This window comes from Oncorhynchus gorbuscha, linkage group LG12 (assembly GCF_021184085.1).
Source record: "Oncorhynchus gorbuscha isolate QuinsamMale2020 ecotype Even-year linkage group LG12, OgorEven_v1.0, whole genome shotgun sequence".
NCBI lineage: Eukaryota > Metazoa > Chordata > Actinopteri > Salmoniformes > Salmonidae > Oncorhynchus > Oncorhynchus gorbuscha.
Genome location: NC_060184.1, coordinates 27,758,594 through 27,785,565, shown reverse-complemented (window position 1 = coordinate 27,785,565; position 26,972 = coordinate 27,758,594). Strand labels below are relative to the sequence as shown.

The 26,972-nt window shown below is 41.4% G+C and overlaps 1 protein-coding gene across 1 annotated transcript in view; it reads right to left on the bottom strand.

Annotated features, from left to right (window-relative positions):
• The window catches only part of ptchd4 (patched domain containing 4), a 58,371-nt gene that overhangs the window by 201 nt on the left and 31,198 nt on the right, over positions 1-26,972 (bottom strand). The window contains exon 3 of the mRNA XM_046290927.1: positions 12,615-14,190. Within this exon, the coding sequence (XP_046146883.1) occupies positions 12,615-14,190 (1,576 nt within the window). The remainder of the gene's footprint in view (positions 1-12,614; positions 14,191-26,972) is intronic.

Below are 26,972 nucleotides of genomic sequence, written 5' to 3'. Positions count from 1 at the left end.
TTGGGTTGGGGCAAGGAGAGGGACACAAGCAATACTGTTACATCTGTATGGCTAGATGTGCCAGGGAGATTATTTGCTGTCAGTCTTATTGGTGTAGCAGGGATCTGGTGGCTGATCTGGTTCATTGGAATGCATAAGGAAGAACCTGGGCACTAGTGTTTGTGTGGAGTAGCTCAAATATCGGGTCCTGTCAGCTGATTAATATAATTCTTCTAGCCGTGATCCCCATGTTAATTAAATGTAGAGGGGAATAACATGCTCCAGCGTGGAAAATGATTGAAAAATGGATTGATAATAAACCATTCATTTCCTCTGCACTTCCACTGGCTTAATGGTAAGAGTGTGTGGAATGATTTTGTAAACAAAGATATTGGATAATGAATCTGGCAGGTTTGATTGAACCCCACCTTCACAATTCCATTTGAAATATTATTTAAACTATAGTGCCATTAAATATGAATTCATCCAAGCCCTCATTGTAGCTATACACACAGTGAATGGGAGGCAAACTGAACTGTAGGAGTGCTATGCATTGGGAATTGATTGAAGTTATAAATATTCCCTGCCTTAGGCAATACTAGTTCACATACATCAGAGGTGTGGGCCAACCGCAGCCTGTCATCACATCCTCAGGACGGACAGACTGACAGATGGACGTGTTGGTTTGTACCGCACATGGACCAAACAAGGACACAGAGACTCCGGGGTTTGTTTGAGTGAATGTGTGTGTGTGTGTCCTGGAGGCAATGGATCCATTTGTGTGTACATGCAGCACACGTTTATCCTCAGTCTAAGGCCTGTAACAGTATGCGTACGTGTGTGTCTGCGTGTGTGAATTCAGTCAGTCCCCTCCATACTCTGCGATGCTGTTAACTTAAGGATCGGACCCGTAAAAAAAAAAGAAACATTTTCACCTAAAATGACATACCCAAACCTAAAGGTCCGTAGCTCAGGACCTGAAGCAAGGATATGCATATACTTGATACCATTTGAAAGGATACACTTTGAAGTTTGTTGAAATTAAAGTAGGAGAATATAACACATTAGATCTGGTTAAAGATAATACAAACATAAACACATGCGTTTTCTATATTTTTTGGGGGTTCCATCATCTTTGAAATGCAAGAGAAAGGCCATAATATCATATAGTAGTTTAGGCGCAATTTAGGTTTTGGCCACCAGATGGCAGCAGTGTGTGTGCAAAGTTTCAGACTGATCTAGTGAAGCATTGCAATACTTGACAATATTTTCTATCAAGTCTGCCAAAATGTGACGAATTGGTCAGTTGATACATTTTCAAGTACATAACTATAAAGAACATACAAAAATGATATGGTAATTCAAAATGTAAGTTTACACACTCCCAGGAATGTCATGCATGATGCATAATTAGCTTCTCTTCAGAAAAAACATCTATATATACACACATCTATATGGCCGTACAGGGTGGGTGTGGGGCCAGAGACAGCAGGGGTTCAAACTGTAGAACCCAGTTCCAACATTTGAATATAAAAATTGATTTTATCAAAACAAAACTAGGCTATCTCTGGGACCCTCAGGAAGACAAATCAGAGCAAGATTACTGAATGTAAGTAAATTATTTACCTTCAGAGGTGAATGTATCAAACTAGCTGCCTGTTGTACACTCTCTTCAAACACTAGAATGGTATTTTGTCACTGTAATAGCTACTGTAAATTGGACAGTGCGGTTAGATTAACAGGAATTGAAGCTTTCTGCCCATATAAGACATGTCTATGTCCTGGAAAGTTTGCTGTTACTTACAATGTCATTCTAGTCACATTAGCGCACGTTAGCAACAACCGTCCCGGTATAGGGACACCGATCCTACGGGATCCTTAAGAGGTTTTTAATACACACACATTGTTCAGAAGAGCAGAGTTACTGTCTGTTACAGCTCCAGTCTAGAACAGAGACTGATGTGGAAATGTTCTGGAAACAGGTTTGGTTGCCCTGTAACGTTATAAAAATGACATCAAGACAAAAGGATGAGTCAGGCAGTACATGTGCAGAGAATAAGGGCTAATTACTCAGAGCAGAAACGGGTCTATCAAATGAGAGCTAAATTATTTGCGTGAGGGACCTTGTTGTCTGCTGTGTGATAGGAGGAGATTGTTGACAAATACTAAAGATGAACCATTTTCACTTGTAGTTTATGAGAAATGAAGTTAGGTTGAGAGTAAAGAATCACAGTAAGTAGAAGAAGACCAAGGTCTTTCATAGACAGTTTTTCATAGACAAAGGTTTTAATGAAAATTGTATTCCGTTGTATAAAAATGTAACATATGCATACTATTTATAGCTTCAACATAGCAGGCAGTAGAAAATAGCTCACATTGAAAATATTCATAGCATTGAAAAGCATACTTCTAATAAATTCAGACTGGAACATTCTTTTACATAATCAATTCACTATGGTTTTATTTTTGGCTGGTCAGGTTATTATACTGTTCCTCTGTTCCTGTTCCTACAATTGAAATGTAAAGATGTTCCTGGAGTTGGATCCCTTCAGTTCAGCCAGACGCCTGCATACTGTATCTAAACGTTTATCTACACAGTACGTCAGATGAGATGAACATATGCTGTCCTAAATGTATTCTCTGCCATTTATTACGCTGATTACCGGATTTATGGAAGACTGTTGTTCATTTGGTGCTCTGACCATTTTGTAGTATTTTGCTGAAGCAGATATATCGTTGAAGGGTAATGCCATATGTTTCAAAAACATCACATATCACCTATACTCTTAAAGTAGTTATTCAACCACCACATTGCAGAATGTGACCTTGAATATCAGGTGAACGAACACAAACACACACACACACTGCACAAGCTGAGATGTCATAGACAAAAACGTTTGTTAACTCATGATTAGTTTAAATGCAACTCACTCTAACCACTGTCCTCATCCAGCCATAGTACCAACACAGCACAGTGAAACATAAATCAGAACATTGTCGGATCACAACAAGGCTCACTCATACTATTCTCTATACACTCCTAAACGGTCCATTCTCTGCCCAGAAACACAGTGTTCGGCTGTATTGACACCCAGTGGCGGACTTACCATTAGGCAGAAGAGGCAACTGCTTCAGGCCTCACATCATCAAGGGGCCTCATGATGTGGTCATAATTAAAACAAATAATACTATTAATCATTTAAAAACTGTGTATAAGTTCTCCCCTTGAGGCTCCCCTAAGCTCCACTCCCCTGACAAATGACCCACTGTCGTGGGCTGCTCAGCTCATCGCTCTCATTCTGTCCTGCTTCAGCATGTTGGTTCAGCAACAGCAAAATCTGAGGGACGCTTCAAAGTTACAAAATAAATGGGGAGGGAAGGGGGTTTTGCCTGGCTACTGTGTCCAGGTTAATGAGACCACATTGTTCATTATAGATCAATTATTTATTTTCCATAAATACAGTGAGTTCCAAAAGTATTGGGACTGTGACACATGTTTTGTTGTCAAAGTGCAGACTGTCAGCTTTAATTTGAAAGTATGTTCATCCATAATCGGGTGAACCGTTTAGAAATATCATCCCTTTTAGTACATAGTCCCCCCATTTTAGGGGACCAAAGGTATTGGGACAAATTCACTTATACAGTATGTGTATTAAAGTAGTCAAAAGTGAAGTATTTGGTCCCATATTCATTGCACACAATGATTACATCAAGCTTGTGACTCTACACATTTGTTGGATGCATTTGCTGTTAGTTTTGGTTGTTTCAGATTATTTTGTGGCCAATAGAAATTAATGGTAAATAATGTATTGCGTCAGTTTGGAGTCACTTTTATTGTAAATAAGAATAGAATATGTTTCTAAACAGTTCTACATTAATGTGGATGCTACCATGATTATGGATAATCCTGAATGAATTGTGAATAATGATGAGTGAGAAAGTTACAAAGAAATAAATATCGGTATAAGTGTTTAGAAACATATTATATTCTTACTTACATTAAAATAAACTCCAAAATGACACAATACAATATTTACCATTCATTCAACACAACCGAAACACACAGCAAATGCATCCAACAAGTTTGTAGAGTCGCAAGTTTGATGTAATCATTGTGTGCTAGGAATATGGGACCAAATACTAAATAAACTTTTGACCACTTTAATACACAAGTGAATTTGTACCAATAGTTTTGGTCTCTTAAAATGGGGGGACTATGTACAAAAGTGCTAGAATTTCTAAACCTGATTTTGATTAAGATATCCTCAAATTAAAGCTGACAGCACTTTAACCTCATAGTCATTGCATAATTTCAAATCTAAAGTGCTGGATTACAGCGCCAAAACAACACAATTGTCATGGCCCAATAATTTTGGACTTTACAGTGCCTTTGTAAAGTATTCAGACCCCTTGACTTTTTCCACATTTTGTTAGGTTACAGCCTTATTCTAAAATAGATGTTTTTTAAATTCCCCTCATCAATCTACATCATACTGACAAAGCAAAAAACAAGTTTAGAATGTTTTGCTAATAAAAAATAAAAAAACTGAAATAGCACATTTACTTTAGTATTCAGACCCTTTACTCTACTTGGTTGAAGCACCTTTGGCAGTGATTACAGCCTTGAGTCTTGGGTATGATGCTACAAGCCGGTAGGTAGGGAAATCCCTGTCTCATCGCGCACCAGCGATTTCTGTGGCGGGCCGTGCGCAGTGCGCGCTAACCAATGTTGCCAGGTGCACGGTGTTTCCTCCGACACATTGGTGCGGCTGGCTTTCGGTTTGGGTGGCGCTGTGTTAAGAAGCAGTGTGGCTTGGTTGGGTTGTGTATCGGAGGACACATGACTTTCAACCTTCGTCTCACCCGAGCCCGTACGGGAGTTGTAGCGATGAGACAAGATACTAAACAATTGGATACCACGAAAAAGGGGTAAAAAAGAAGAAGAAATTAGGCACTTTCAGAGCGGGGCAGAGAATAGAAAAAGATAGAAAGAAGATTTAATTTTGACAAAAAAAATCATTTCTTTAGTAAAAAGACAGGTGCTGCTGCTAATACTGCCATCGTAATTGAGGCAGAGGACATGTACTGTATGTGTACCCCATGTATCTGATGCTGTTTGGCCAAAAAGAGTATGACATGCCATACTCTTTTTGGCCAGACAGCATCAGATACATGGGCTACATATAGTAAGACAGAGGGGCGCTGTTTCGCTCGCTTTAATGCTTTCTCCGATGAGATAGTTTCATCGACTTGCGATTGAAGTGAAGTTGGCGGGTGCACAGTGTCCTGTTTATTTAGGATTTAATTATTTTGGCTGTACCCTATCTTTTTGAAGTGATTTGTTTGAGAATCAGATTAAAACATTGGTTGTGTTCATGGCACATTAAAAGGTAATACATTTTTACAATTAAATGATATCTTTACTATAAAAACCTCAGACTAGCCTCTGCCCTGGGGCCTTCAAATCACTAAGTCCACCCCTGGTGACACCCTTTGAAGAAAGGGTGGAAGTGAGTGTGAAGGAATCACTGCAGATAGCTTATATAACTTGGTAGAAGCACTTCACCACCATCAGTGTAGAATCGGAGCAGTTCATTGAATCATCAACCTACAAGCTGTAGTAGCCAGACCGGCCCATGCAGACAGATAGACAGACAGGCCAGTGATGAGAGAAAGAGAGCCCGAGACAGAGCACAAATAAGTCCAAGCAGAATCAAGACAGGATTATGACATGGAAGAGGAGCCAAGAATATCCCTCTCAGCACACAGAACAGTAAACAGACAAACCAAACACATAATACAAACCACCCTTCATTCTGCCAACGTCTCCCCTCAGATAAAGTCTATGGTGAAAAACCAAGAGTGTGAGGAAACTCTGGGTGTTTGGATACAACTCTACAACATTAGGAGTAAATATGTTGCGGGAGGAGAGTCATCCTGCAGCTGCCGTAATCAGACAGCTTGCAGTCATCTTCTGTAATGACTATCACAGTGTCTTGCCTGCTCTAGCTACTAAAATCTTTTGAGATTCAAATGAGGGCTTACCTCTCTAGTTATCTGAATATTTTAAATATTATCATGCTGCCACAGGATAAGGGAAGAGGGAAAGAGAGAGGGGGGATTGCTGCCAGCCCCAACAGCTATAACCTACCACAGCACTGGAGCCTAGGAAAGCCCATTCAGTCAGAAATGATGGTTCTACACTAATGGCCTGGTCTGAAGGCTCCCTTGCCTACGCTACTGATTAGGAAGGAACATTGTGGTCATCACAGTGTCATTAGCCAGTGTTCCTACAGAATCATTCACTAGACACCCCTGTTTCTCCCTCCTCCCTGCATCCTTCCCTCTATGTTGGTCCGAGGCACAGGTTGACGTTGTTTGTCATGAATCTTGCCCTGGAGGCAGAACTAAGTGATTTCTGCTCGATGGGCCAAATGCAAAGACAATATTGGTTGTATCTTAACATTTCATGAAAACAAAAGTTTGCTTTTTGGTTTTAATTTATGGTTAGGGTTAGGCATTAAGGTTAACAGTACTGTTAAGATTAGGGTTAAGGTTGGGGTTAGGTTTAAACTATGACTTTGTGGCTGTGCCAGCTTGTGACCAGTCTAAAGAGCTCCCTCCAAGGCAAGATTATTGACAGTAAATGCCAACCTGCATCTGAGGCAGGGAGTAAAGTTTCTCCAAACCAAGAGAAGACCTAATGGGTGACAGGCCATTTTTGCACTACAGTACATTGATTACATTTGGGTTGATTATACATTGAGAAATCCCCTTAGTCCCTTTATACCACGATTTAAACAAAAATAATAGGATAAGCGTATTAGCTAAAACGTGCACTTTAAAAAAAAGTTTTAAATAAATAAATAAAGTGTAATTTTATGGATTAGGGTGTGTTAACTACACAAACAAGAGTTGTTGTCATAACCACATCCTTACACCAGCTGCTTGATTAATTCAGAACCTAAATTCTATGTATATCCAACATAACATTTAATCTTGATGGTCACAATCACAATCAAACTCCAATCAACATGTATTCACTGGTATACAGTCAGCTCAACCTACCACCAGTTCTTAACTCTGGCGGACAGTTTGATGACAACAGCATCGACAGCACATTCAACACAATCCAAACAGTTTCTTTGTGTAAAAGACACATAAAGCATTGAAAAGTAAGGCAATGCAGCCAGGCCATTTTGTCAAATCAAGAGTAATTCCATTCTAGATTAATTGTGTGCATCTATCCTGGACCCCATAGGCTTATGAATTTATAACGCGCACATAGCCATGTAATTTAGAGATTATAACACATACAGATGTAGGATCTTAATTCGATCACTCTGTTGCACAGAAACCTCCATACAATGCAGTGTATGTAGTGTATTTTAGGTTTAAAAAGGCTTCTGAAGTTTGTAATTTCCACATTCAAATTTCCGACTTGATTTTCCCTTAACCTTAAGAAAAAAATGATCAACCCCTACAAAAATGTCCATTAATTATAATTCACAAAATAATTGACATTTCCTGCTGTTGCAGGATTATGTTCCTGCTGTAGCAAACTGGCTCAAATGAAGTTCCTACATCTGTACATAGCCACAGTACTTAGGGCTCAGACCTTGGCATTTTCAAACCTAATCCAGACACTTCTCCCAAATACATCCTCGTAAATCATTCTCCCAAGACTTTCTATCTTTCCCACTGAGCACTTTGTCTCCATGCAGTCTCTGAAAGACGCCTAACATGCATGTTCACTATGTTGGTAGCATTGTAGCTAAGCTGCCCTAGCACCAAACGGCATATAAGTCCTTATGCAATAGTTTTCTTTTTCCTTCTCTCTTCATGTAAGGGGGGAAATCCTACTGCAGTAGTCAAATGTTGACATTGTTGTGTGGTGTCGAAACGCTGTATGATCATTTCAAATATAAACACCAGAATTGTTGAATGAGCAGAGATAGAACCATTGTAGAAATGGATAACAGGCAATACGGCATGGGGTGTGTTCCTGCTGCCTGAACATTTCTGGTGTGTGCTTTTGGAACAGTATGCCTGTTCAACCAAGGTTTAGAATTGCATAATCTTATTGCAATGTGTGTATGTTGTTGTGTTGTGGTCAAGCTGAACACGCAAACTTAACTATGCTGGTGTATCAAGAGGGGGGGGGGACTTTAGTTAATCTGCTGCTTGAGTTATTCTCACTTCGCTGTGCAATATTCTAAATCAGTCATCATGTTCATTGGTTGTTTCACACATGTTCTTATTAAATTGTTTTCTTGGCAACTGCATCCGGTTTCAAGCCCATCCTTTGTATAAAAGTGAGGTGAAATAAGAACAAGTCGCCTATCACCTGCTACTCGTTAACAGTGTTTGGGTTTTTATATTCACACACAGAGCATCAGACACCACATCAAAACCAAACCAAACCTCAGATAATGACCTCATCACTGATGTCATCAATCAATGACCATGTTCTGATCTGAACAGTGAGTTGACACTCAGACTCACTGACAAAATTACAACCTACCACACATACAATAAGCATCAACAGATCACTGCATTAGGCAGCCTGATTTAAGAGTTAGACAAAACCATGAGCAAGGGGTTTGTAAATGAAACATTGGTGGAGGTAATGACTTTCTCAGTGGAGCAGACAGTGAGGTGTTAGACAAGTGACGGTCAATCGCACGTTAGAACACATACTAGACTCAGAAAGACAGCATTAAATATAGCTTCGCCAGAGATGGCTTGTATACAGCAAGTACAGCAAGCTGAGTACTTCAAAAGACAAATTGACTATCCTGTATCATGAGTGTCTAGCAAAAAAAAACATTGAAAGTTATTGGAGGGTTAAGCATGTTCATGGATCATGTATAATGATATTGTAATCTGAAAATTCAACAGTAGTTATGTAAGTACGGGTCATAACAGCAAACCTTTTAGCTCAGTCTTAGACATGTTCCGCATATACCATTGCAATTCTTTGTCATTATTGTTTGTTGTTTTGCATACTATTCTGATAGAAAGAAAATAACCACAACCAAGCTAAACAAAATTGCGGTGTAGTAAAAAGAGGCTGTAATATCTCCCTGTAATATAATGGCCAAGTAGTGAGGAATAAACCAAGAAACAAACCAGGAAAACCATCAGAATCCACAGTCTCCCCATAGAGAACGTATTACATTTGTTGATGCGCCACAAACATTTAGGTCCACTGGAGGTGCAACAGGTTGATCTACTCAGTTTACTGTTGACATTCTGCAGTTTTATCACTGTGTTCAATCCTTTTTTCCTTTATTGCTTTTTTTATAAGAACATTTCAGCTTTTAAAAAATCTAATATCATAGAGTTTTTTTCATAGAAAATATTTAAAAAAATCATATACAGTTATATTACACATATGATCCTCTGGCTTCTGTTTCGTTGAACATAAAGGACATTTTGTTACTTTGTGGCACAAAATGTTATAGAATATGCATTGAAACAACAAACATGGGTTAACATGGCGTTGCAAAATAAGGATACACAGACTAAATATACAGAAATCAAATACATGCATCAATACATTACAGTGCCATGCGTACACAGTCATTTTGGGAAGTCAATGATTTCAATTGGCATTTGTCCCCTTTATATTAAATGTTCAAACCTTCTTACTATACATACATGACATGGCTTTTACAAAAATGCAGTGACACCAACAGTTGCAGGTTTTGTAGCTAGCCTATACCCATCACTTTGGAGTAACTATGTCTGGTTAAAAGTTATGAGATTCTCTCTTGCTATTTAGGCTTTAACGCTTAGGATTAATCATCACCACGGATAAGAGATTTGAGAATGAAATTAGGGATTTACCTTGTCATCATTTTTTTTACGTGAGAGATTCATTCATTACTAACTTTCAAACAAAATTCAAACATTAGTCTTTTGTGAGGAGGGTGATTTCTTGCATGAGGGAGATGACCCTTTTCATCCCATTTATTTGACTAAAGGAGGAGTGTGAAAGCCCATGAGCAGGTAAAGGCATTATCTTGATAACTAGCGAGCTACTGTTTCATACAGAAGCAGAAACTGCTTTTCGCTTCTTTACTTCAATATGTTGCTTTCAAGATGGTTAATTGTACTGACCATTTTACTCCTGTAAGCTTCTCTAACTTTTGGTAATAACACACATAAAGTTCCTTCAGCTGCCCTCATAGCTTTTATTGCCCTTTTTGAGAGGTACTTTGTCCCATTCAAGCAGCACATAAAGACAGCAATGCCCTCTCAAGGTCATAACCTTCAATTAAGAATAACCTACGGACAGCCACATCCTTTTACATGAGAGGCATTCTGTTACATGCCACAAACCACCCTAAGGTGACGTATCAGAGGTCAGTGATGACTATCTCCTGCATTCTGACCTTGAGAGTGTCTGCCCTTACAGAGATCTTATCCAGCATCATCAGACTTAGCTTGATAATGCGCTTGGTTTTCCGACGGGGAGAGGGACTCCACTCTGGCCATTCTGGATAGCAGAGAGGCTACTAGAGGAGAATATTGATGTTCTCTGGAGATTTCTAAAGTAGATCAAGCAATGGTCCATGAAAGCCATTGGAATGCTAATATACATCACCAACGGTTGTTTAAACACGCATCATTGTGATGTATGGCATTACTTTGAGGTTTGAACCAATAGGATGTCTTTTACATCATGATTTGATTTGACAGAATATCCACGTACCAACAAATCGGCACCCCATATTTTTTTCCCACTCAAATTATTTGGCACCATAGTCTTTCACACAAACAAAAAGAAACAATGTATCTCTGATTAAATTATGACCTGTCATGTCCAACCCACCCAATCATTTATTTTGTTCATGATGATCCATAATCACCTCTTAATCATGGGACATTGAAACGTGTGACACTGAAACGTGTTAAACACTGAAGATGCCATGCCAACCATGATGTTCAGATGATTTCTCGAGACACCTCATATCTTAGCCCAGTTAGGAAGGAAGTATGATCTTCAACCTCTGCAGTACTTCCTCCTTTTGGTTTTACTAGTTCAGAGTTGCCTTTTCCCTCCTTGTTAAGCCACCTGCTATGATTTCCTGAACATGTCTAACTCTATTAAGGGATCTGTTCAATTCGTATCGCAGAAGTTACAGCGTGATTGGAATTGAAAGTCAATGTTACCGCGTAAGCGGAGACTGCATTCACAATAAAACGCTGCATATGTCAGCTCAGTCTGAAATGACCTTTATATTTCTATGGTGCAATCTGTAACACTTCAGGGATACAGACTGAATGAAGCCCTAGATTATGTACCTTGCTGCTGTTCTACTCTAATTGTTGGCTAAGAACAGATGTGAGAATGGAAATAAAGCAGATATATCTGTCTTCCTGTAAAATTAACCTTGACAATTGTATCCACACAATGCAATGTGCAGGATAATTCTTCATAATGGACACAGTGTACGCCATCTGCCCAGTTCAGCTGTTCGCTCGGGTGTTTACCGGAAAGAAAGAATGGAATCTAATGTGGGTATGCTTTATTTCTGTGTACTCTCAAACAAATTCAAATGTATACGTCTGTCTGTCTGTCTGTCTGTCTGTCTGTCTGTCTGTCTGTCTGTCTGTCTGTCTGTCTGTCTGTCTGTCTGTCTGTCTGTCTGTCTGTCTGTCTGTCTGTCTGTCTGTCTGTCTGTGCTGCCTGCTGTCTGTCTGTCTGTCTGTCTGTCTGTCTGTCTGTCTGTCTGTCTGTCTGTCTGTCTGTCTGTCTGTCTGTCTGTCTGCCTGCCTGCCTGTCTGTCTGCCTGCCTGCCTGCCTGCCTGCCTGCCTGCCTGCCTGTCTGTCTGTCTGTCTGTCTGTCTGTCTGTCTGTCTGTCTGTCTGTCTGTCTGTCTGTCTGTCTGTCTGTCTGTCTGTCTGTCTGTCTGTCTGTCATACTAATCATACTATAATGGGGTCTTTGTGATGGGGGTAGTATAAGCCTGTGTAGATGATAAAAATATTTAATATGACAAATTGTAGAAAACAATTTATATAACTTTGACCACCAACCTTGGAGGTACGCATTGCTCTCATTTTTATGCTACCATACTTTCCTCACGATACTGTAGATTTACAATTGTTAGAATAAATATATTATCCCCTTACACATTACACTGTAAGTAAATGTATGATATTGTAGTTTCTTCCTGGTTGTGTGAGAGTGTCTGTATGAACAGCAGAGGGAACCGTTTGCAGACTGTGCAGATAAGATACACTGTCCCATCCAGTCTGAAGGAGTAGCTGATCTATGGGTCTGACCCGGTCTGGTCTCTACTCTAGACAGCATGGCTGCTGGCTGTCTAGCTGGGTCTTGGCTGCTGGTCTATAACTCCCTCCCTCCCTCCTCCTTCTGAGGACTGGTCAGCTTTGACCCCTCTGGCCCTTTGAGGGGCTACAACACATGGCCACCCTAGCTTTAGGACATGCCTCCAACACCTCACCCAACAATCACTGAAGACTGTCCCGCTGCCGCTCACCGACACACGGCTTCTCAGACGTTAGTCACATGATCAGGGTTCTCCCTGACTTCAATGCACTCTATCTCCTCCCTCTCCCTCACTCTCTCCCTCTCCATCATCTCCCGCTCCCTCTCCCGCTCTTTCCGTTTTGCCCGTTTTTTCTTCTTGTGCCTTTTTTTTGATGGGGGAAAAAACGTTAGAAACACAGGCAGGATGACGAAACAGTGCAGCACTGTGCAGCCTGCGGTGAGGAGGGAGCACTTGAACAGCGTGTAGGTCAGGTTGGAAGGCACAAACACCAAGGGCAACATCCCGATAACGAAACAGCAGGCGTTTTGCAAAATGGCCGCCCCGTGCTCCTCTAACGAGATCTTAATGCACTGGGTCCTGGTGTGCTCCGTGGCCAGTACGAAGGTGTACAGGTGGGGTGCACAGTGATCCATGGCAAAGTTGAGAGTATAAATAAGGCACAGGATAGAGATGCTGTCCATGTGTACATTCCAGAGGGTCATGAGGCCCAGGACACCCAGCTCTACGGAGGTGACGGTCAGGATCAACCAGAAGTTCCCCAGAGGGTTGATGACCAGGAAGAAGGTGAGGATGAGGATGGTGAGCACGCTGAAGGCCGATGTGAGAATGGGTGAGACCACAGAGGAGCTGTAACGGTCCATGTAGACGAAGGTGGGGTTGAAGACGATGAACTTGATGTTGTTGATGAGCGAAAGGGGGCGGAGCCTCTCCAGCAGTTCTACCACTTCCTCCCGCGTCTTCTCCGTGGTCCGCGCCACCAGGTACATCCTGGACGCGATGATCTCCATTTCATCCCCATCTGTCTTGGACAGAATGATGTCCTCCATGAAGTGCTGATACTCCGGGCTGCGCAGGAAGGAGCCCTGCAGGATGGTGATGAAATCACTTTTGGTCGAGGCGCTCACATTCACCACCTTCAGATACTGAAAGTAGTTATCCATCCAGGAGATCTTGTTGAAGCCGTGGCTCAGCGTTGTGAGGTGCTCCTGCACCGTGGAGTTCCAGTACTCGATGGGCTCATAGATGTAGAAGCCGATCACGGGGCTGTAGTTACTGAAGTACTTCTGCTGGGTCGTGGCGTAGGACACACTGGGCGTGTTGCTGGCTAGGAGGTTGACGATGTTGGATCCATCACTGATTTGTAAACATCCCATGAAGGAGAAGGAGGCGTAGATCAGGTAGAGGATGACCACGAAGGGCTTGACGTAGGTGTTGGTGATCCACTCCGTGTAGTGCTCCCTCAGGAAGTGCTGGATGAAGTGGTTGTGGTAGGGCACGACCTCGTGGTGCGTGACGTGGTCATGGCCGTCGCTCATCATGGTCTTGAACCAGGTGGGCTGGCGGTCCAGGTACTCCACTGAGGGGATCTTACAGCAGAACACACTGTGGTAGCGGTTCTGCTCCAGCTGACCAGCGAACACCAAGCAGGAACCGTAGAAGGAGAACACGTAGAAGTAGTTGACCAGGACGGCCACGCACATGCTCTGGCAGAAGATCTTCACCGACTCAATGTTGGTAAAGGGGCTGGCACCCATGCCGAAGGTGATGATGTAGAGGGAACTGGTCATGGTATAGCACACCATCACGTCGGCGAAGGCGTCTGCCACGCGTTCCTTGAAGGGAAGGCTTTCTCGAGTTCTTCGCCAGCCCGCCAGGAGCTCAAACACTCCTTTGGTTCCATGACCTGAAATGACAGGAACACATACTTTGTCAATGCCAATGCCTGTGAATACACATTAGTCAATTTATGTTTATCAGTTTTAAAATGATACCATATAGCACATGCATTGTAATACTGAAGTAAAATACTTAAAGCAGCAATCAGCAGATAAAATAATAAAGCGTTATTTCGCCCGTTTCAGTAAAAAGCAGATGGATGAGGCTGGAGATATGTAACCACTCTCAAATTCTTAAAAACGGCTATGGGATGCAAGAATGAACCATCCATGGTATCAAAATTATAGTTTTAACCATGTTTTTATGTTATAAATATATTTGTTTACATTTACTTTTGTAGGCTCGACCCTAAACTCTGTTACCTGGTAATACATGGCAAATGGTCCAGGAACAACAAGGAAAACATAACGGACAACGCCCAAGGACTCGTCAGTCGTTCCACCTCGGAGGGGCCACAATGTATCTCTCTGTTTCAATAGTCAGTCCTCTGGATACTGTATGTGTGATAGAAAAGTACTACAGTATTCATGTCTGGTATCTATCTGAAACGTGTTCACTGAGGATAACTCCGATGCTATGTATGATCTCTGTGGTAACTTATATTTCTGTACAGGGTGAACTCTAAATGACTCTATAAAAAGGAATCCTGTCTTATTTCCATTGGTCTCGCCCCCCACACAAGCCTTTAGATGCTGTGACACCCTGTGGAGATTGGGCCTTGGTGGTCAGGTTGTGGGTTTTGGGTCGAAAAGGTTACACCTTTAGATGTTATAAATGGAATTAAATGCCTTTGTTCCGTCTCTTATACTGTATCCAGTCGTTGGAGGAAGGTTGTATGATCAATTCTAATTTCCTAGGCTTCTAGGCCTCTGGCCTAGTAGACATCTCTCGGATCATTCTTAGAATAATGCCTAGTAATGCTTGTTAATGCTTTGTAACTTAATCTTTATGCCTTGTATGTGAATCCATTCGACAAATTATTTAAAGACACTTGTATTTAGAATTAAATTCTCAGACATTTCTTGATTGCCTATTACTGTAACTCAACCATAGTCTCCTTGCATTTTCCTATTTATTTTATGGAATCGGATAAACATTTCAATACGCTAATTGCTTAGTCTTATTATGAGTCGCACGTGAGGTGTATATAATATGCATATATGATCATTATTACCCCCCACTACTCTTTGTTTACAAATATTGGAGCAAAACAAGCTTATATTTGGGGTTCTGATTGGGTACGACAGTTGAACTTAGCTCATGAGATATTTCTAAGTTATATTCTTCAAAAATGAATTGGTACATATCATTAACTAATCCAAAAATGGATGTAGCAACTGCAGATTGCCCCTTTAAATGCAAAAATACACAAGTTAAATCTGTGGGATTGCTCATGAGCTATAAAAAGAGCCGTAAATAGACGCACTCAGGGGATATGCTCCATATTCACCCCCCCATCCCCCCCCCACACACACACACACACTGTAGTGACGGCTCACAGCCATATTACTGTCTGGGAGCTGCCTGCCGTAAAAGTGTTGGCTTTTGAACAATATAATAAATGTAACACTTTTCCATCTCCTAAATATTTCAGTGGGAGTGGTTGATTTGGCCCATCTTCATGTGTTCCACACTGTTTAAAATATTTCCTTAAAAATCTCCATGGTTGGGTCCTTGCTCTCAACGGCGCCATACATTTTGACTAATTTGACAAGGGGGAAAAAAACGTAACAATAAAGGATTACGCCGAAATAATGAGTGAGGTGGATTGAATTTGCTTGCTTTTAGATTTACTAAGCTGTGGTACAAGTCAATGAATTATTGTCAGTTCATTTAGAAGGTGTGTGTGGGAAATTCAGGCTGCATACAGTACATGCAGCAGTTATCCAAAAAATAAATAAAGGGGCTGTGTCAATGCAAATAGTCCAGGTGGCCATTTGATTAATTGAAGTGGGTCTAGAGTTTCCGGGTGATGGTGATGGTGTTGATGTGAGCCATGACCATCCTTTGAAAGAACTTCATGGCTACTGACAAGAGTGCTACGAGAAGGTAGTCATTTAGACAGGTTATCTTCGCTTTCTTGGGCACAGGGACTATGGTGGTCTGTTTGAATCATGTAGATATTACAGACTCGGTGAGGGAGAGGTTGAAAATGTCAGTGAAGACACTTGCCAGTTGGTCCGCTCATGCTCGGAGTACACATCCTGGTAATCCATCTGGCCCCATGGCCTTGTGTATGTTGACCTGTTTAAAGGTCTTGCTCACATCGGCTACGGAGAGCGTGATCACACAGTCGTCCGGAACAGCTGGTGCTCCCATGCATACTTCAGTGTTGCTGCCTCGAAGCAAGCATAAAAGACTGGGTGGCCATTTGAATAATTGTTCAGCAGGCTTATGGCTTGGCGGTAAGAACTGTTAAGGAGACTTTTGTAACTAGACTTGGCGCTCCGGTACCGCTTGCCACGAGGTAGCAGAGAGAACAGTCTATGACTTGGGTGACTGGAGTGTTTGACCATTTTTTGGGCCTTCCTCTGAACACACCTAGTATATAGGTCCTGGATGGCAGGAAGATTTGCATCAGTGATGTACTGGGCTGTATGCACTACCCACTGTAGCGCCTTACGGTCGGATGCTGAGCAGTTGCCATAGTAGGAGGTGATGCAACCGGTCAGGATGCTCTCGATGGTGCAGCTGTAGAACTGTTTGAGTATCTGGGGACCCATGCCAAATCTTTTCAGTCTCCTGAGGGGGAAAAGGCGTTGTCGTGCCCTCTTCAGGACTTGTGTTTGGACCCTGATAGTTTGTTGGTGATGTGGACACCAAGGAACTTGAAACTCTCGACTCGCTCCACTACAGCCATGTCAATGTGAATGGGGGTGTGTTCGGCCATCCTTTTCCTGTAGTTAACAATCCGCTCCTTTGTCTTGCTCACATTGAGGGAGAGGTTGTTGTCCTGGCACCACACCAGGTCTCTGACCTCCTCCCTATAGGCTGCCTCATCGATAGTGTTAGAGTCATGCTTGCCCACACAGTCATGGGTGAACAGGAGGGGACTAATCATGCACCCCTGAGGGGCCCTTATGTTGATGATCAGTGTGGCAGATGTGTTGTTGCCTACTCTTACCAACTGGGGGCAGCCCGTCAGGAAGTCTAGGATCCAGTTGCAGGGGGAGGTGTTTAGTCCCAACGTCCTTAGCTTAGTGATGAGCTTTGAGGGCACTATGGTGTTGAGTTGTAGTTAATGAACAGCATTTTCGCATAGCTGTTACTTTTGTCCAGGTGTGAAAGGGCAGTGTGGAGTCAGATTAAGATTGCGTCATCTGTGGATCTTTTGGGGCGGAATGCAAATTTAAGTGGGTCTAGGATTTCCCAGATGATAGTGTTGATGTGAGCCATGACCAGCCTTTGAAAGATCTTCATTGCTACCGATGTGAGTGCTACGAGGAGGTAGTCACTTAGGCAGGTTAACTTCGCATTATTGGGCACAGGGACTATGGTGGTCTGCTTGCCTTGAAGCAAGCATAAAGGGCATTTAGCCCATCTGGTAGGCAGATGGGTTTCCCTTTACATTCTTTAATAGTTTGTAAGCCCTGCCACATCTGACAAGCATCAGAGCCGGTGTTGTAGGATTCAATCTTAGTTCTGTATTGAAAAGATTCCAGTTTGTACTAGCAAAACAGTTCTGTAGCGTATCTGCGTCATCTGACCACTTCCGTACTGAGCGAGCAACTGATACTTCCTGCTTTAGTCTTCGCTTGTAAGCAGGAATCAGGAGGATGGAATTATGGTTCAATTTTCCAAATGGAGGGCTAGGGGGAGCTTTGTATGCCTCTCTGTGTGTGGAGTAAAGGCGGTCTAGAGTTTTTTGCCTCTGGTCACACGTGATATGTTGGTAAACATTTGGTAAAACAGATTTAAGTTTGCCTGCATTAAAGTCGCCAGACACTAGGAGGGCCGCTTCTGGATAAGCATTTTCTTATTTGCTTACGGCTTTATATAGCTTGTTGAGTGCGGTCTTAGTGCCAGCGTCGGTTTGTGGTGGTAAATAGACAGCTACGAAAAATATAGATAAAAACTCTCTTGGTAGATAGTGTGGTCTACAGCTTATCATGAAATACTCTACCTCAGGCGAGCAATACCTCAAGACTAACTTAATATAAGACGTTGCGCACCAGCTGTTATTGACAAATAGACCACCACCCCCACCCCTCGCCTTACCGGACATAGCTGTTCTGTCCTGCCGATGCACGGAAAACCTAAACAACTGTATATTATCCGTGTCGTTGTTCAGCCACCATTCGGTGAAACATAAGATATTACAGTTTTTCATGTCCTGTTGGTAGGATAGTCTCGAATGGAGCTGATCCAGTTTATTCACCAGTGATTTGGCCCACTCGCCGACGAATTCTCACAAGGCACCCTGATCTCCGCCCACTGTATTTCCTTATTTTCTTCATGCAAATGACAGGGATTTGGGCCTTGTCTGGGAGCAACATCATATCCGATGCGTCAGACTCATAAAAAACCCGTCTTTGTCCAGTTCGAGGTGAGTAATCGCTGTTCTGATATCCAGAAGCTCTTTTCGATCATAAGAGAAGGTAGCATCATGATTATGTACAAAATAAGTTACAAACAAAGAGAAAAGACACAAAATAACACAATTGGTTAGGAACGCGTAAATCGGCAACCATCCCATCTGGCGCCTTTCTTTATTTCCTGCATATCTGGCGCTATTTCCTACATATCTGACATGAAAACACATGGCATTTCTGGGTATGATTGGAAAAACCCTAGGTTACATTAACGTGATTTATGAGTTGCAGGTGGGGAATGGATGATAGTGTTGGGCCCATCTGGTAAAATATCCCCAGATATTATCTCCACTAGAATGACTGCGAAAACAAACTCTGTTACCAAAGCCTTGGTCTGATGTCACCAAAGACCTGCCAGAAAAATACATTTTGTAATGAAAAGCACTATCTAAAATAAATATATTATTATGTGCATATACAACATACAAAATCAGTCAGGCTGACAGGGACAGGATTTCCACTCAGACACAATAAAAAAATTATATAGTTTGGGCTATTTTGAATTCGAGCTGTACGGCGCAGAACTCCATGCCTACCATGAATATATGAATACTAGGTATATACTGTACATTGAGATTACATGACAGAGTTTGTAGGCTAGAGTCTCTGAGGCCTAATACCCAGGAAATAGCCTGCAGGTACAGACAGGATCTGACTCTATAGGACTTCTGGCTAATCCTCTGCATCATCATCAGGGGCATCCCTTGGCTCTCTCTCTCTCTCTTAACAGAAATGGGACTGAATGAGCCTCCATACACAGACCAAAGTGACACACTTTCCACTCCACTGAACCCCTGACAGGTCCTTTATCATTAAACTCCAGTTACATGAATGATTGGGTTAAATAATACACGTGCAGAGAGGCATTAGAAGGCGCAGTATAAACTGGTGCTTGTGACTCAGCCGGTCGGTCCTATGCAACAACAACCATCAGTCAGAAACAGAAGCAGCTCTGATAAACACAGTGTATGTTATCACTTTGCTCAGATTCTGCTAAAATGCTTTATTCGTTAGCTACTGTAAATGTGAAGTAGGCCATAAGTAGGCTTGAGGACACAAATGTGTTTGTCTCCTGCATGGATCTATGAATCACTGTTGCATTCTAGTAGTGTCAGGTTGTCCGAGGTCAGGATCACTGTTGCATTCTAGTAGGTCCAGGCTGTCCGAGGTCAGGATCACTGTTGCATTCTAGTAGTGTCCAGGTTGTCCGAGGTCAGGATCACTGTTGCATTCTAGTAGTGTCCAGGCTGTCCGAGGTCAGGATCACTGTTGCATTCTAGTAGTGTCAGGTTGTCCGAGGTCAGGATCACTGTTGCATTCTAGTAGGTCCAGGTTGTCCGAGGTCAGGATCACTGTTGCATTCTAGTAGGTCCAGGTTGTCCGAGGTCAGGATCACTGTTGCATTCTAGTAGGTCCAGGTTGTCCGAGGTCAGGATCACTGTTGCATTCTATTAGGTCCAGGCTGTCCGAGGTCAGGATCACTGTTGCATTCTAGTAGTGTCAGGTTGTCCGAGGTCAGGATCACTGTTGCATTCTAGTAGGTCCAGGCTGTCCGAGGTCAGGATCACTGCTGGCTGCTTCATTCATTCAAGTCGGCTGCCTCCTTCTGACACCATGCCTGCATGCTCACTGGGGATTTCATATTTCTTTTTAAAAAGTGACTCGCTCTGAGGTATGGTGGTATCTGTCTTTGCTGTTTGAAACACAGAATGCAGGACTATGGAAGCTGGTACTGGCATTTCGCTACACTCGCAATAACATCTGCTCACCATGTCTGTGTGACCAATGCAATTTGATTTGATTTGGGAGCTCACCAGTAACATCGGTTGTAGGCAAAATATGATAAATAATTGAGCACATGAGGAATAGCTCTCCTTTTGTTTCTCATCATTCTGTACAGGTAGACTTATGAACAAAGTGAAGAACAAGACCCTTTTGGGATTGCCTTCCATCCATTTCTGCCTCTGGGCAAAAACTTGATAGTACTGATATAATACTGTTTAATGAATACACACTTGGAAGATTACAGTTGCACCTTGATTACTTTGAGGCTTACTTTGAGGCTACTTAAACCCTTTACACTTGTGGGAATTGGCCTATATGGATAGGGCTAAATGGAAATATCTCTTACAGAAGACATTTTAAAAGCATATGCATAAGCATGGTATCAATTGAAAGGGAAAAGTTTGGAGATTATAGATAAATTATTAGACCAAAGTTGAGGACACAACAGTTCACCTGACACAAGATCCAAACATCACACTGTTGATTTTATGTGTATTTTACATGTACTGTACTTTACACAGCATAAGATAACAAAATCTGATACATTCAGTAATATGATGAGAATATTCCAGGAAAATGTGTGGACATAACATAAGAAAAAACAATTGCAAGGGTTTGAGTAAGAGGACTTACTGGTGTCTCCAAGTGGCCACACACCTCTCCAATGTGTGCACAGTTCCTAGCTATGCTGTTGAGGAACTACAGCGAGCACACTTGTAGTTGTTTTGTTTGGAAGACAACTCTGCTGCATGCACGCCATCACACAGTTACCTCTGTTGTTTACGCAATCCAAAAACTGCCCATTATAAATTGCAATCTGTGTGACGTGGGCATCATTTGAAAGCTTGTTCGATTGCCAACACGACTAGCTAAGTTCTAAAATACGATCTGACAGTGTGGGTTCAACCTCTTGCCGCACACGGTGCTCACGTTCAGAACGGCTGTCGGTCAAAACCCATACAGCGCTGTGAAGCGTAGAGCCAGAGCTCTGACATCATTTATAGCCACTGCGTTCCAATTTAGGTGCTTATCAGTGTCCAAATCTGCCCTTTTCAACCAGAATACGGTTACGAGTGTAAACGGCAAGCGAGAAACAACATAGTAAACAGGGAATGTAAATTAAGGGACAGAAACTTCAAATTAAACAGGGAACAGAATTCAAATTAAGAGAGAACTTTCAGAAACAACATAGTAAACAGGGAATGTAACAGAATTCAAATTAAGGGACGAGAGAACTTTCAGAAACAACATAGTAAACAGGGAATGTAACAGAATTCAAATTAAGGGACGAGAGAACTTTCAGAAACAACATAGTAAACAGGGAATGTAACAGAATTCAAATTAAGGGACGAGAGAACTTTCAGAAACAACATAGTAAACAGGGAATGTAACAGAATTCAAATTAAGGGACAGAGAACTTTCAGAAACAACATAGTAAACAGGGAATGTAACAGAATTCAAATTAAGGGATGAGAGAACTTTCAGAAACAACATAGTAAACAGGGAATGTAACAGAATTCAAATTAAGGGATGAGAGAACTTTCAGAAACAACATAGTAAACAGGGAATGTAACAGAATTCAAATTAAGGGACAGAGAACTTTCAGAAACAACATAGTAAACAGGGAATGTAACAGAATTCAAATTAAGGGATGAGAGAACTTTCAGAAACAACATAGTAAACAGGGAATGTAACAGAATTCAAATTAAGGGACGAGAGAACTTTCAGAAACAAATGTAACAGAATAAATTAAGTAAACTTTCAGAAACAACATAGTAAACAGGGAATGTAACAGAATTCAAATTAAGGGACGAGAGAACTTTCAGAAACAACATAGTAAACAGGGAATGTAACAGAATTCAAATTAAGGGACGAGAGAACTTTCAGAAACAACATAGTAAACAGGGAATGTAACAGAATTCAAATTAAGGGACGAGAGAACTTTCAGAAACAACATAGTAAACAGGGAATGTAACAGAATTCAAATTAAGGGACAGAGAACTTTCAGAAACAACATAGTAAATTCAGGGAATTCAACATAGTAAACAGGAATTAACAAATTAAATTAAGGGACGAGAGAACTTTCAGAAACAACATAGTAAACAGGGAATGTAACAGAATTCAAATTAAGGGATGAGAGAACTTTCAGAAACAACATAGTAAACAGGGAATGTAACAGAATTCAAATTAAGGGATGAGAGAACTTTCAGAAACAACATAGTAAACAGGGAATGTAACAGAATTCAAATTAAGGGATGAGAGAACTTTCAGAAACAACATAGTAAACAGAATGTAACAGAATTCAAATTAAGGGAAGAGAACTTTCAGAAACAACATAGTAAACAGGGAATGTAACAGAATTCAAATTAAGGGATTAAGGTAAACAGAGAACTTTTAAGGGACAGAAACAACATAGTAAACAGGGAATGTAACAGAATTCAAATTAAGGGACGAGAGAACTTTCAGAAACAACATAGTAAACAGGGAATGTAACAGAATTCAAATTAAGGGACGAGAGAACTTTCAGAAACAACATAGTAAACAGGGAATGTAACAGAATTCAAATTAAGGGACGAGAGAACTTTCAGAAACAACATAGTAAACAGGGAATGTAACAGAATTCAAATTAAGGGACGAGAGAACTTTCAGAAACAACATAGTAAACAGGGAATGTAACAGAATTCAAATTAAGGGACGAGAGAACTTTCAGAAACAACATAGTAAACAGGGAATGTAAACAGAATTCAAAAATTAAGGGACGAGAGAACTTTCAGAAACAACATAGTAAACAGGAATGTAACAGAATTCAAATTAAGGGATGAGAGAACTTTCAGAAACAACATAGTAAACAGGGAATGTAACAGAATTCAAATTAAGGGACGAGAGAACTTTCAGAAACAACATAGTAAACAGGGAATGTAACAGAATTCAAATTAAGGGACGAGAGAACTTTCAGAAACAACATATTCATGACTGTGATCTTCATTCAGGCAGAACAACCTCAAATAGTTCAGGAGACACTGTCACATTCAATATGCAAACAATGTCTGACACGCAACGTCTGAAAGAACCCAATCTCCTCAATCAAACATGAGGTGAAAAAACAAATACACAAGTCTGAAACCATGACTGTTCAATGCTATATCAGCTTTCCCCTAGACAGAGAACGGTATTCTCAGACGGTTCAACGCTGAAAAGCCAAATTGTAGCTTGCAACTGCATACGGTTCAGAGAGAGAAGTTGATTTGCAGTCCACAGGCCTTCCCAGACATGTCCCTCGTGGGCTGTAGAGCCATACTGTTGGCAGAACATACAGTACAGTATGTGTGGAAGGCCTAGCATGGCTTCTGCCAATAAAACAATAAAGCAAAACCAGTGCCTCTTTGTGAAGGATAATCTCATTTTAATGACTGGGGCAGACAACCGCTAGCCATACAGTCGGACACATTGTGATCGTCACGACAGCCATCTCAGTACATTCAGAGTCAAGAGGAATAGGCTACAGCAGGGATGGGCAACCCTTTTGTAGGCCTGCGGACCAATACAACTTACTGTTGAGAGTTAGAATAATAGAATACACAAGGTTCAATTTCAAAATGTGGTTGTGCATCATCAGTCACTTAATTAGCCTATGTCAGCAAAAACATTTCATATTGGTAAGTTAGTCTAGCGGCCAACTATCGAAACTTGTAGTAAGCATGGTCGAACTACCGCCCGGGGTGGGGCCCATTGATCATCAGTTATCATATTAAAAACTGCAAACATTTTCCTCCACCCTATGGCAAAATGTGTAGAATTTGCTGTAAAACTGTCTCCCACCCCCATCAAAGTTGCCACTAGGCTATAGGGAGGCCCACCTGCCATGCTCTCTCAGGAGGAGACAGGCACTTTATGTTGAAATCCCAGACCTTATCTAAACGTCCCATTCTCACGATGCTGCCTGGCACCGTACATTCTGTTCCGGATGGAGAGAGGACATTCACGTTAAGAATAAGATCACTTTATTTGTCAATTGTCAGTTCAAACTGAAATGTGACTTCCACTTTTAGCCCAACCCCTTCGAAAGACACATACAGGTTTTTGGTTAAGTGCCTTGCTCAACTGCAAAACTTCAGGCAATGGTATCTGGGATTTGATAATTGCAACCCTCCGGTTGCCAGCTCACTTCCTGGCAGAATTTTCCTTCCGGACGCAGGATTCAAACTGGCAACCCTTTGCTGGCTTGCGTCTCTAACCGCTAGACTACCTGCCGTCCCCGATCTCCGAAGCGGAGCAGCGTGCCATGCGGCAGTAGCCAACGGTATCTCAGGAGGAGGCGGTTAGATGAAAGGTTGTACCTCATTTCCACTGCAGCTCCCAGACAGGTACAACATCCCACTGAGCTTGAGGGGGCAGTTTGTCAAAGGCCTCCGGTGGACCATTTCAGGCACGACAAAGGACTTGGAACAATTATTGGCAGGAGGGAGACCTCATCCCCGAGCCGGAGTCGCATCAGCCCGAGTCATTAAACCAAATTACAGCTCTTAAACTTCAATGGCATACAGGCAGAAAACACATCAATCTCAGATGAGGAAAACACCTCGCCATTGATTTTTTGTTCGCATACATTTTTCACAGGTGATGTGACAGAGCAAACATTGGAAAGATAGTTCTGCTTTCTTCGAGAATGTATCAAACTTGATAAAAAGACAGATGAGTAGTGGTATGTAATAAAGAATGTGGCTTTGCGGAGTATAGTTTACCTACATCGAAGTAAACTAACGTCCAATCAATATCCTGACAAAATCTCAAATAAAACCAGGAGTTTAGATAATGACCAACTTTATAATCTGTTTGTATCATTTTATTTCCCTCTGAGCAACAAACTAGCTCTTGCTAGACTTTTGAAACATGTCTTTCAATAGGAATTCGTTAAGCTACAGATACTGGTTTCCCAATGCTCTCTACTCTGAAATATACATTTTTTCCAAATCCTGGCCTAGTTAGCAGCAGTCGTTCTCTCTGTAGGTGAGCTAATCCCTCTGCAGTGGATTACAGATGCAATAAGTATAGCCTACAATACTATATAATGAAAGAGGGAAGCCCTGATAACAGACACAGCTAGCCGACACATGGGCATCACATGTGGTTCCAGACAGCATAGCACAGCACAACCTAAACTGCCCAGTGCCTGCCCTGAGGCATGGAGAGGGGAGGCCCAGCCATCTGGAGAAACTCACTGCTGATGGTCAAAGGTGGAAGGATGTAAGAGACACACACACACATACATATAGGTACTAATACCAGTCTATTCCTTAAACCTGCAGCATGGTGGAAAACACATGAAAGATATGAAAACATGTCTCACCCGCTGACTGTAACAGCCACCATGGGTAAATAAAGATATGAGCTTTCACTGCATTTGGTTCGTCAATCATCTACAATTCCAAATTCCTTTTGCTAAAATGTACAAGATACAAAAGACAATCTGAGAATATTGTTTTATTTTGTGGTTCTTTTTGTTTCTTTCTGTTTGTCCGTTGAGAGCTAATATAAAAACCCAAAGGTGGCCAAGTTTGCTCAGCTGGAAACTATATTTCTGCAGTGAATCTTCAGATTCCTAATAGGAGTGTGATGGGTCCTGCATTTATGATACTTCAGCAATGCAAAGGAAATCATGAATTACTGTTGGAGTTTAAATGGGAGACGAATAAAAACAACTTAAATGGAAGAGGAAAAAAAATAGGTCCCCTGCAAAACTGCACGATTTGGCTATGGAACTTTATTTGAGTGAGAAACAACATTAGAAATGTATGATATTCATCATAGTGTTGAACTGGGGTGTTAATTAACAAGGCAGAACAAAATACAAATATTAACTGTCGCATTGTAATCAATGAATTAGTTCTATTGATCTGACTGAGACTGCTTTTGATGAACATAGAACTGCTCTATAACATGACATACTGTATACGGGGCAGAATGGTGGATCTCTGTCTATGCATATCTACATGTATCTGTCAAACATAGATACAGTTATAATCATTATTTCTCTGGATGGATCAAATCCATTTCATACTTATGTGGATTCTGATCCATACCCAGATCATCCTAAATCAATTACTCTGACTTGTGCCTCTGAGTTTGATTAAAGGTGATAAATTATATTTACAAATGTGATCACACACATGAGTCAGATCGATCCGGTAAAGCCAGTTATGTCATTTCAGTAATACCACCAGGAGTCGTGTTTTGCAGAAATGGATTCTGAAACATTCCAAGAGAAATGGAACAGCTAATTTAGTAATTTGCATTTTGAAGTTTATCTTCCTGGAAAAACACTACTTAACATTAATTGTTTAAGCCTTGTGTTCCTGGCTGCTGAATTAGAAATTCACAGGAGGAGAAGAAACCCTCTTTACTTTGGGTCTGT